The sequence below is a fragment of the Salmo trutta genome, chromosome 40 (genome assembly GCF_901001165.1).
Source record: "Salmo trutta chromosome 40, fSalTru1.1, whole genome shotgun sequence".
In the NCBI taxonomy this organism is placed as follows: Eukaryota; Metazoa; Chordata; class Actinopteri; order Salmoniformes; family Salmonidae; genus Salmo; species Salmo trutta.
In genome coordinates this window covers 18,085,467-18,097,814 of record NC_042996.1, presented here as the reverse complement: position 1 = coordinate 18,097,814, position 12,348 = coordinate 18,085,467, and the positions used below count along the sequence as shown (strand labels likewise).

The following is a 12,348-nucleotide window of genomic DNA, read 5'->3' as shown; positions in this document are numbered from 1 at the left end:
AAATATCAAGAAAACCTTCTTTTTTTTTGTCAAGTTCCTTAAATGTACTGAGAATGTTCCAAAGCCAAGCAACTATTTGACACCATTCCCAGAAAGGTTGTATGCAAAACAACCATAGGACAACCACCCTCTCACCAAGCTCTAAGAAACATATGGTTGTCGAACTTTATGTGCTAGCTGGGATGTGTATACATACCCTGTAGGCTACTGCAGATGTTTTGCACAATAACTGATATCGAACAAATAGACATCAGAATAGTTTCAACCCAAAATATTATGTTAAACCATGGAGAAAGAGGTGGTGGTGTCAGTATACGCCGATATTGCTATGTGTAATTATGATGATAATATATTTATCGAGTGCGCGTCATCGGGCGTGGTTGGCTGCCAGCGGCGGTAGTCAGGAGGCAGGATCTGATAGATGCGGTTTGACAGATCAGGGTTAGCCGCCAGGGGAGTCCATTTTCCTCCACAGTCCTCCCCGAGACACCCAGCTCACTTCTGTGCTCCACGGAGTGGACAGAGAGAGCCAGCCAGAGCCGCGCCTCTCTTCTCTCTCAGCTCGCAGCTGTGTAACAAACACACAGCAGCACACAGCATCAGCGCCGCACAGTCTGTGAGACTCTCAGCCCGACCCAACCACAGCCAGTGCAGCCTGTTCGGCTCACAAGGGAAAGTCCGGTGATCTGCTGTTTATGGAGATGAGATGCATGTGACCATATTGTCGCTGTAATATGAGTTTGCTAGCGGCATTTTGTGCCATGAGGACCTTGCAGGGATATCTAGTTCGGTAAGGCATGGCGCTTTCTGCTTGACAAAATACATCTCACAGGAGGTGGCGGCTGGCTTGCACAGAACAACAGCACGGCGGAGACCAAACCCAGTGCGCCGAATTTAGATATGAGCTAAAAGTTTACAAACATTATAAGATGTCTGGGATCTACATTGAGTGTTTAAGTTTAGTGTAATTTTTGTCATTATGGGTGTAGACTGAACGGGGGCTTATTCTCTTCACCGAGATAACGATGGCTTTCTGAGGAGGATATCTCTGCCTGCGCTATGATCTGGACCATGCGGACTCTGATGCTGAGGACGCTGTGTGTGTTGTTGGGGAATGCACATGTCTTATCTCTCAGAAAGAATGGCGACATGCGAACTAGAGAAACAGCGGGGGGTTATTATGGGCTTAACGCCACAGCAACACACAGGACCGCTCACACAGCCATCAGAGAAGGTCCCCAAATCACAGTTTACAACAGCACTCGCCCCGGGGGACACGCTACAGGTACGTCCTACTCCAAACAGAATATTCAAACATGGATTGAAAAGATTCATTCTACTTCTGTGAGAAGGACGCGCGTAATTGCGGATGAAACAAAACATAGGCATGTAGGATTAAAACAACACCAATCCAACAGAACACTAACACTGGGGGATTACTCTGCGACCCCACATAGGGACCTGGTGAGCCGCCACAAGAGGAGAAAGTTGAATAGGGAGATTGGCGCAGCCGCTGCCATGGGGACGGCAGGTAGATACAATATCACTAAGCCCCCAGCAATGGGCCAGCAGCGCGGGGGACAACTGGACAGCGGGGGACAACTGGACAGCGACAGACGCAAGAGAGGCACAAAAGAGGAGCAGAAGAAGGCGTTTAAGAGGGAGAGGGGGAGAAAAGTGTTGAACAAAAGCTCAATGGCTTTATCTCAGGCGCACAGCGCAGTGGGCGGGCTGGACCCCCCTCTCTCTCCATGGGAACCAATACCTAAGCCCCTAGCTCTCACCTCTACCGACCTACCCCTGGACTTCTTCACCAGGAGAAACGAGATGTTTACTTACCGGGAGGAAAACCCGTGGGATGCCACTCCAATGACCCCTCCCAACACAGCAGATTTTGGAAGCGAAATCAAAAACCCATTTTACCCAGTGACAAGTGAAACCTTTGGAGCTTATGCTATCACGGGCGTTTCTGCCGTCATTTTCCTCGCTGGGATAGCAGGGAACATAGCCATACTGTGCATCGTGTGTCAGAACTACTATATGAAGAGCATCTCCAACTCTCTCATAGCTAACCTGGCCATCTGGGATTTTGTAGTGGTCTTCTTTTGTCTGCCCCTTGTCATTTTCCATGAATTGACTAAGTCCTGGCTACTGGGAGATTTCACGTGTAAAATCGTGCCATATCTGGAGGTATTCTATTATGTTCTATTCTATTCTACTACAGATTGTCTCCTATATTGGTGGCTGATGGGGCATCTGCACATTTCTCTTTGCATAGGCACAATTTCAAGTAGTATTGCATTGTCTAGTACACATTTATAATACAGTATTGTCATATTCAGAACAAGTTGTGATAGAAAAGTCTATCACAGTGAACATGGCACTAATCCATTTCACCCTAACAGGGGATTAGCCATCCTCGGCACAATAATAAACAAGATGAGTTCCCACCAAACTCAGATGTTACCTCAACTCATTATGACACCCAGTGTGACATCGCTACATACACCTGCTGGCTGCTGGATGGAAGTGGTATCCCTCCCTCCTCCCTTACCTCATGACACACACACACTTAATCCTTCCCCCTATCTCTCCCTCATTTTCTCCCACTTCTGTATATCTCTCCCTCATTTTCTCCCACTTCTGTATATCTCTCCCTCATTTTCTCCCACTTCTGTATATCTCTCCCTCATTTTCTCCCACTTCTGTATATCTCTCCCTCATTTTCTCCCACTTCTGTATCTCTCTCCCTCATTTTCTCCCACTTCTGTATCTCTCTCCCTCATTTTCTTCCACTTCTGTATCTCTCTCCCTCATTTTCTCCAACTTCTGTATCTCTCTCCCTCATTTTCTCCCACTTCTCTCTCTCTCTCTCTCTCTCTCTCTCTCTCTCTCTCTCTCTCTCTCTCTTTGTGCAGTCATGCCTTTACTTTGTAACTTTGGGTTAAAACCCGTTTGTTATTCCCATAACTCCTAATCTCATTTTACAGTGTATTAGTGTTGCTGGTGGATGGTTTTGGGTTTCTGCAGCAGAGAAACATGACTTCTAAGTAGAGCACTAGGTGTGCGGTGAGGAGCGCTTGAAGAAGGTGTCAGTAGACCGTCTGGCTAGTGTGTGTGTGTGTGTGTGTGTGTGTGCGTGCGTGCGTGCGTGCGTGCGTGTGTGTGTGGAAGTTGGTTTCCGTGCATGTGGGTGAGTGCGTGCATGCCCATGAGTCCCTGCATACGTCAGTGCATGCGTGTGTGTCGTCCGGCCGTGCGTGTGCATGTGTGTGTCCGTGCGTGTCCTCAGCCCAGTGCAGTGCTGAGCTGACCCACTGTGACTGTATGTGGATTAAGTGGGGAGTAAAGTCACTCCACAGGCAGAATGTGGGAGAGAACACTCCACTATGAGGAGAGGAAGCCTCGGGCTGCATTGCCCACTGACTCAGGACACACACACCCACCCACACACGGATGTGTGTGCAGACACAGTCAGACAGACTCACAGACGAAGACACACGTACGCACGTACATGACCACACAGCTAACATGGTGACGATAATGCATTAGATACAGACAGCTTGGAGAGGAGGAGAGCTGCTACAGTATTCCACTGAGACATGGACACTGATGGGAGGATCTCTCTGTGGTGTGTGTATGTGTGTGCGTGGCTTCTGTGGCCTGCTCATGTGGTGTGTGTGAGTGTGTGTGTGTATGTATGTAATCAAGTCTCCAGTGATGAGCAGAGCTCTAACATGCTGACCACAATGCTAGCGTTGCACCCACACTGCTCGCGAGCGCTAACGAGCGTCTGCGTTGCCAAGCTCTAAAATAGAATTGAGTTCTATTTGTGGCGCTGAACGCGGTGCAAGTACTACCTTCCCCATCTCCTCATTGGTTTCTAGAAGCATATACCCACGTGCCATCTCCTCATTGGTTATACACACGTGGGTGATTGAAAGATGAACTGAGGTCAGTCAGTCAGTTATGGTAATAGACCTTATTATGAAAGTTAGATGCCAATCGCCATATAAAGTCCAAAGAAGAAAAAGCCGGGAAGGAGGAGAGATGACTAGAAACAATTCGGTTGACCTTTTTATGTGTATTAATTGTCGGAGTAGAGGACCTTGTGCATTTCATCTAGCTAAATTGCCATAAATGTTTAATGCTTTTTTGACCTTTCCCCAAGTTAATATAATTGGTTCAGAGTTTGTTTTGATATTTCAACCTGCGTGTCGTGATCGCGTTTGGTGTGGGGGGACAAAATCAATTTGCGCATGATGGCGCATGCGGACGCGCGCGTCCGGTTTGGGCTTGGTGATAATTATCCCATTCAGGCTATTTGTTGAGTGGAAGAGGCCCTTGTGTGTCATGAGTGCTGTTATGTGAATCACATCCCTGGCTAATGTCTGCAGCGTAGCCTATATCAACAGCCAGTAGTGAATAGTAAAGATATTGCTTCTATAAGTTCAGTGTGAACAGTGAGGCTCAGATAGGCATAGATGGGGTTCTCTCCAGCAGCTTTGTCCACTCTCAGACAGAGAGAGACTGGGAGGCTGAGGTGCTGCTGTCTGCAGTGAGATAAACTCATCCCAGTCTGCTGCAGGGAATAGACGTTCTACTGGGAGCCATTGAGGTCGGAGGTGGAGGACTGCATTGTGCTGGGATTGGTGTTAATAGCTAGACATTCATCACCCTGACACCCATGTATGTGGGCGCTCACTTGCACAGGCTCAATCACACACACATACACAGGCTCAATCTCTCTCACTTATGGACACACATGCACAGAATCTCAAACACACACTAAATCTCACACACACCTAGGCACTCTTTCTCGCTCTCTCTCTCTCTCTCTCACACACACACACACGCGCAGAACCTCTCTCACACACACACGGTAGCAGGGCGTACTGAGATTCCAGATGGGTGGGATGGCCTGCCCTCCACTGATCGTTACTCACAGTGATCCTCTCTGCACGTGCTCACTGTGGTTAGGGGAAGGACGGGTAGCCTAGTGGTTAGAGCGTTGGACTAGTAACCGAAAGTTTGCAAGTTCAAATCCCTGAGCTGAGAAGCTACACATCTGTTGCTCTGCCCCTGAACAGGCAGTTAACCTACTGTTCCTAGGCTGTCATTGTAAATAAGAATTTGTTCTCAACTGACTTGCCTAGTTAAATAAATAAAAGGACTCTCATACACACTCCCACATATGCACTTCATCCAACAGCACATTATCTGTCCCTCCATTACTCATGCTGTCTGATGGGCACATACATGATAGTTCATTGGAATTTATGTTAATGATTCAGTGTATATAATTAGTATTTGTAGATGATGGGTAATAATTATCCCATTCAGGCTATTTGTTAGCTAGAGGATGACCTTAGAGATAAACAACATCACAACCCAGAGAGAATCAAACAAAATTAACACAATTATTATAGAAGCAGAAATTAAATATTGACTTATTTATAACTGTGTGAATCATGTGTATGCACAGCCAGTGTAGAACCAAATGGAATAGAATAGAACTGTAATGTCCACTTGGTAATAGACATTTACCATGAGCTTCATCTCAACAGTAACCTAGGCTAACCGTATCACACATAGAGCTAAAACAGCGAACATTAAATCAGTGTTACAGTTCAGAGGCTACGTCATGGAGTCATAAGAGTGCTCAGGTCCACATTTAGCCCTGTCTGCTAGCTTGTCTCTGTGATGATCCATTCCCTGACTGTACAGAGAGACTGATGATCCCCCGTGGCAGAGTGGCAGCCAGGGCCTAGGCTTCTCCTGTTGGAGTTATGGTCTGGGGAAGGAGGGAGAGAGGGAGGGTCAGACGCAGTCAGCCTGTAACAGAACAGAACTTTAATAGCTTTTGTCTTCAGCTTATTAATGCGCTCAGTGTGTGTGTGTGTGTGTGTGTGTGTGTGTGTGTGTGTGTGTGTGTGTGTGCATTTGTGAGTATTGCACCATTTATCAATAGATGAGAGTCATTACCATGACAGCCGCTCAAGATCCAACATGGCCGCCCGCCGTGGGGCCCCCAGTCACTCAGTCGCCATTAAACTCCAATCAATAACATGGGTTTTGAAGGCAACTGCTCAGAGGAGCTTAATCAGGGAATTCGTGGGCCATTATTAAACTAGCAACAGGGGAAATTTCACTATTACCTGCTGTACAATATAAGTAACTAGGACAGACAATGGTGCTGTACAGACTGTGAGCATGGCCACAGACAAGGCAGACATGACAGGGGTCAGGTCTGCCAAATTGGCCTGTTAATCATTATAAAGATGTCAGGCCGTTGTATGAATAATTAGGCTAGCGCATACACACACACACAAACACACACACAGCTTTCAGATAAGCAACATTAGCTCCACAGTAGCTCCAGCACCATTGCCATTGTCCCATGCCCATATCTTTGATCTATAAATCTGTACAAAACTGGGCTTGTCCTATTCTGCCCCCTCTCTCTCTCCTGCTCTGTGAGATCTGATCAAAGAATTCACCCAGTCTGTGGGACAGTGTTTAGTTTGACTTGTCTCCAACACAGTGTTCAGGCTATGAAATATTCACCATTTTGGCACCTGTGTGAGTGTACAAAGCAGAGTAGGGCTCGAAGGCAGTCACTTGGCACACAGATGCGATGGTGCGTGGTTGTTCAGGAAGCAGGAAGACCTCTCTAGCTGTAATTAAAGCAACCAATCACACTGTATGACCAGCACAGGCTGAAGGTCATCATTAGTCACCACGGAAGAGGGATCTTGTTTACAAGATATAAACCAAGTTTTTGGTTAAATCAGTGTTTCACCAACTGGTTTTTTTGTTGCCAGTTTTACTGTTTTAATATTAACAGAAAAAAATTATGTTATGGTCCTTGAAGTGTACAGGAGTATATACCAGGTGCAAGGTAACAAAATGTCTCATAAAAGGATTAGAAATACCTACACACTGCCACATCTCTTTGAAGTCTACCGGCGCATACTGTACAATAGCATGCAGGTATTTACTCTCCTTTCATACGTCTCTCTAATGGCTGACCCAGTGTTGTTTTCTTTTGGCTCTACTTCATTAGAACAGTAGCTGCTTTGGCAGAGATCCATAGTCCATGTGTGGTTCTCCTCTCTATCTCGATCTCTGCAGGATGTTACTGTTTAGAAGGCTGTAGCCTCTGTGGCCTCCCAGGGAAGTCTGGGAAACACTAGTCTAATTAACAGATAGAGAGAAGAAGAGAGGAAGAGAGAGGGGAGAGGGAGTGGGGAAGGAGAGAGAGAGAGAGAGGAGGGAGAACAAGAGAGAGAATGCATGAGAGAGGGCAGAGAGAGAAAGAGAGAGAGAAGGAGAGTGAGGTAACGAGAAGAGGGAGTGGGTGAGGGAGAGAAAGCTCCACAGCTTTACTGTTTAAGTAGTAAACTGCAGCAGCAGTAATCACAGAGCAGGACCATACAGACCATAGCAGCTGGGTCTGGCTACAGTTAGTTTTCCCTGTAGTAACTACAGTCAAAGTGATTCCAGATGGAGAGGGATACGTTCCAGGTTCCTTGCTGTGCCTCAGTCTTTTAGACTCGAACCAAGGCATAGCAGAGACTTGGTTCTGAATGAGTTGTTTTCTAAGCTTTGAAAGGCTTACAATTTGGCATATTTTTAATGCGTTCTTTCAATTCAAGGAAAGACTCAGTACAATCCTCTGTCAGATTTCTATGAATTGTGTTGTCATCTTTGTGAAAGTAAAATGAAAAAGGACTATTTGGTGTACACTGTCAGATGAGTCAACATTCTGATGAACCACTTGTCTTTGTGATAAACCATTAACCATTTCTCCCTGTATTTGTCCCCAGGTGGCATCTCTAGGTGTGACCACGTTCACCCTGTGCGCCCTGTGCATAGACCGGTTCCGCGCAGCCACCAATGTCCAGATGTATTACGAGATGATCGAGAACTGCACCTCCACTACAGCCAAGCTCGCCGTCATCTGGATCGGAGCTCTCCTATTGGCTCTCCCTGAGCTCTTGATCCGCCAGCTGGTCACCGAGGACCCCGCCCTCCCGGATGACCCCCCAACGGAGCGCTGCGTGGTGCGCATCTCGACATCGCTCCCAGATACACTCTACATCCTGGGTCTAACCTACGAGGGTGCGCGGCTCTGGTGGTGCTTCGGCTGTTACTTCTGCCTCCCTACGCTCTTCACCATCGGCTGTTCCCTCGTCACCGCCCGCAAGATCCGCCGCGCCGAGCAGGCCTGCGTCCGCGGCAACAAGAAGCAGATACGCCTAGAAAGTCAGATGAACTGTACCGTCGTGGCGCTCGCCATCGTCTACGGCGCCTGCGTGGTCCCGGAGAACATCTGTAACATCGTATCGGCATACATGGCGGCGGGCGTGCCGGAGCGGACCATGGCGGTCTTACACCTCCTGTCACAGCTGTTGTTGTTCTGCCGGGCGGCAGTGACGCCTGTGTTGCTCCTGTTATTATGTCGCCCGCTAGGCAGGGCCTTCCTGGACTGTTGTTGTTGCTGCTGCTGTAACCATGCCCACTCCTCAGGCACGGCTAGTGATGATAATGAACATGAGTGTACCACAGAGCTGGAGCTGTCGCCCTTCAGCACCATACGCAGAGAGCTCAGCAACTACACTCCCGCAGGGTCCAACTGTTAAAACCACACAACTACTGTTAAAGGTCCAGTGCAGTCAAAAACATGATTTTTCGGTGTTTTATATTCAGTGTATGTTTCCACACTATAAGGTTGATATAATACTGTGAAATTGTGCAAATTATGGTAATGCCCCTTTAGTATAAGATCCTTTTGAGAAGACCGCCTGAAATTCAGCCTGTTTTGGTGGGATAGAGTTTTAGCCTGCCTGGTGACATCACCAGTTGGTAAACTAGTTAGACCAATAAGAAAGAGAGTTACAAACGTCTCTGCCAAAAACAGCAAGTTTTCAGTTTTCCCCTCCCCACTCAGACCATTAACCAGACAATCTGAGCTAAATTCTTGCTGGAGAAATTGTTATTTTCTAAGAAGCTGTTTTTCTTTTTTGACAAGTTACTTAATTATTACCCAAAAATGATATGATATTGAGATAAAAACGGCTGCATTGGAACTTTAATGACTACACAGCTACTCACCTGCAGGACTATACAAACATACTAGTACACAGAACTGTACAACTTCACACTTGCAGAGTCAAACTGCTAAGACTGCACACCTTTGCAAATATTGAACTATACAACATTTCACAAGCAGGATCAAACTGCTTGGATTACATACCAGTATACCATACTACAGTAAACTACTACACAGTTAGCTACTCAACTGACAAACTGGGTGCTAGGGCCACACAACTACTGTACAGCATACTATTACACTACTACACAACTACTGTATATAACTACACACTAGCAGGGAAAAAGTGCCAGGACTACACACTATACATCCGCAGGGAGCAAGTAACATCTAAACAGCCATACTGCCGAGACAACTGCACAACAATCCAACTGCACTACAACACCAATACACATACTGTGCTCAAACCCAGTACACAAACCCAGTGGTCTGAACTGGGACCAGACATGAATGGACAAAGCCAGACACTCGAGACCAGACTATGCTGGACTGTGTTGAGCTGAAATGGACTCAGTGGAGTGGACTAGGCGTGGCTGGGCGGGACTTGGCTGGGCTGGAGTGGACTCCGAATACTTGACTGGAGTGGACTGGGCTGGACCGCACATACTCACGTCAACCCTCACTCAAACTCTGCACTCACGATTCAGTTCACACACGCCTTACTCACACACTGGACTGTACATACTGTATACTACACACTCTATCACTCTAGTGAAGGAAAGCTATATAGAGAAGGAAAGAAGGAAGGGTATGGAGGAGGAATATAAGGACATTACAAGCATATTGTAATTGTTTTCTTTTAATGCGCATTAATATTACTGTAATCGTCGTAGTTGATTTCTGCATACAACTCTGCACTGCCAAACATCTTTCCTCGCTTTCATACTCTGTCGTGCCCTTCTGTTAGTGTCAGAGTCAGGGCCTCTGTCTCTGTGTCTTTTCTGACGGTAACTTGTTCTAAATGGCCGAGTGTACAGTGTTGTGATTCAAACTCTTGATGAAGTCGGTGATTCTTGTAAACTGTTTAATTGAACTTTGTGAGTATCTTGTTCACTCTGTCTGTATTTGATACCAGAAGATGTAAGCACACACAGTCGTCAGTCTAGTTTCTGGTTTCTAAATAGCTTTTTATATAGCCAACAAAAACTGTCCCTTTGATTAAAAAAATAACTTCATCTTGACTGCAGAAGTGCAGCTCTGTAAAAAAAATGTTTTGAGTGGTGTATTACTTTCTTTGTATTCCTGACCTGAAATGAATTCCCGATGTTTTCCCCGTACACCTGGACAGAGAAACGCAGCGTGGGTGTGCAACACCACTGACACTTCCGAATTCATCATCTATAGATTACCCAGTCAGAGCAGAACATACATCAACAGCATACATGTAACCGTCTTTACAGTGTTACACAACGATGACGATAGCAAAGAAGCGTCTGGCGTGGACGTGAGCCTGTGTTAGTGGCGATAAGGAGAGATGAATGTTGGGTTTATCACCACCGTAACGGAATTATCTGTCACAAGAAAACTAAGCAGAGCCAGCTCTGTTTCCGCTCCTGGAGGAATCTGCTGTGTGTACCGCTGCACTCCCACTGCTCTGAGGAGGTGGTATTTTCTTTCTCACAACGCCGCTCCTCTATTTGATGTGTCGCAGAGAGCGAGAGATAGATCAGCTATTTCTGTCTGTGTAAGAGAACAGCTCGGAACGACAAGCAGGAACGGACCATGCTAGCATTCTACTGACAAGACACGCGTATTCTAATTCCTACTGACAATCAATGTCTTCTGGCATTCTATCGAGACATGGTCATTAGGGGTAACATTTGACTGACCATCAATCAACATTTCATTTCCATTCCATTTGCAACAGACAGTCAACAGGATTGGCATTGATTCTTGGCATTTTATGCGGCACTGTGACATCTATGTCACTCACCTCTCAGATTCTGAATCAAAAAGCCCAATTTACAACCTGATTAAAATAACAGTTCTGTGCACTTTAAGAAACACCATAAATTGAGGCTATTGTCTGAATCTTTCTCCTTCTCTTCCCATTTGAGTTCAAGCTGCATCGTGGGTTGCTGTCGCCATCGCGTCCCAGATAGGATGACAGGCATCTGTGCCATTCATGCTGGTCATTTTCCAAAAACATTAGCACTCTAGACATCACAGTGGTTCAATCACACTCAATCAGAGCCTCAGCAGCTACAGTCCTGTCTATAGCTCCATCTGTGCCTCTGTCTGTCTGAACCTTTGTCAGTCTGTCTCTGAGGGAGCAGGATGAAGAATACTCTGTCTTATTCAACTCGCTGTTGTCACTATCATTCAATCTCAGGAATAGTTTCCCACACCCAGATTAAACCTGCAATTAAGTTTAAGATTCCCATTGAGTTTCATGCTTTTCAGTCCAGGAATAGGCTTAATCTGGGTCCGGGAAATTGGTAGGCTACATCTATTGAGCTACCTGGCTTGTATTACAGTATCAGCAGTCATGCTTACAAAATTCTAGTAAACATACAGTATGAGTATATTTTGGGCTGGGTGACATCATAACAGTTACCCGTTAGCCCTGACACGAGCTCATGCCACATCAGCGTTAACCATGGCCAGTGCTACGCTAACGCTAGCCCCTCTCTCCTCACATCACTGCAGCCCAGGGCTAACGCTATGCTAAAGCTAGTCACTAGCCCCTTTGTCCACATATCACTGCAGCATAGCGCTAATGTTAGCTTACCCTTTCTACTCACATCACTGCAGCCCAGTACTAACACTAGCTAGCCCTTGCTTCTCACATTTCTAATGCAAACTTAAGCTAGTCGCTAGCTCCTTTCTCCTCACATCACTGTCAAATCACTCTCCACTGAGTTTCCTCCTGATATTATCACTTTATTCTGTTTGCCAGAAATATGAGTTGCCCGCTGTCAACAGTCATTACTGTCATCCATGAGTTCTCTGGGTGCAGATATATTGTATGGAATCAGATATCTACTAGGAGGAACCTGATTTTCATTTTGATGGCCGTGTTTCACACAATTGCAATATCAAGGCACAAGGCAAGACCCAGATGCAGACACAGGAGGCCGATGGTTGGAGTCTTACAATGTTTAATATTCCAAAGGGGTAGGCAAGAGAATGGTCATGGACAGGCAAAAGGTCAAAACCACATCAGAGTCCAGGAGGTACAGAGTGGCAGACAGGCTCGTGGTCAAGGCAGGCAGAATGGTCAGGCAGGCAGG

At 46.3% G+C, this 12,348-nt stretch overlaps 1 protein-coding gene across 2 annotated transcripts; it reads left to right on the top strand.

Annotated features, from left to right (window-relative positions):
• The first annotated feature begins 255 nt into the window (after window positions 1-255).
• LOC115180299 (prosaposin receptor GPR37-like) lies at window positions 256-10,324 on the top strand. 2 transcript variants are annotated; one of them, XM_029742275.1, is made up of 2 exons: window positions 256-2,190; window positions 7,830-10,324. In XM_029742275.1, the coding sequence occupies exons 1-2, from the start codon at window positions 1,060-1,062 to the stop codon at window positions 8,643-8,645; spliced, it is 1,947 nt and encodes a 648-aa protein (XP_029598135.1). In that variant the 5' UTR covers window positions 256-1,059; the 3' UTR covers window positions 8,646-10,324. The 2 variants fall into 2 exon arrangements, with proteins under 2 accessions (XP_029598135.1, XP_029598136.1); XM_029742276.1 differs by having other exon boundaries at window positions 257-1,285.
• The last annotated feature ends 2,024 nt before the right edge of the window (window positions 10,325-12,348 follow it).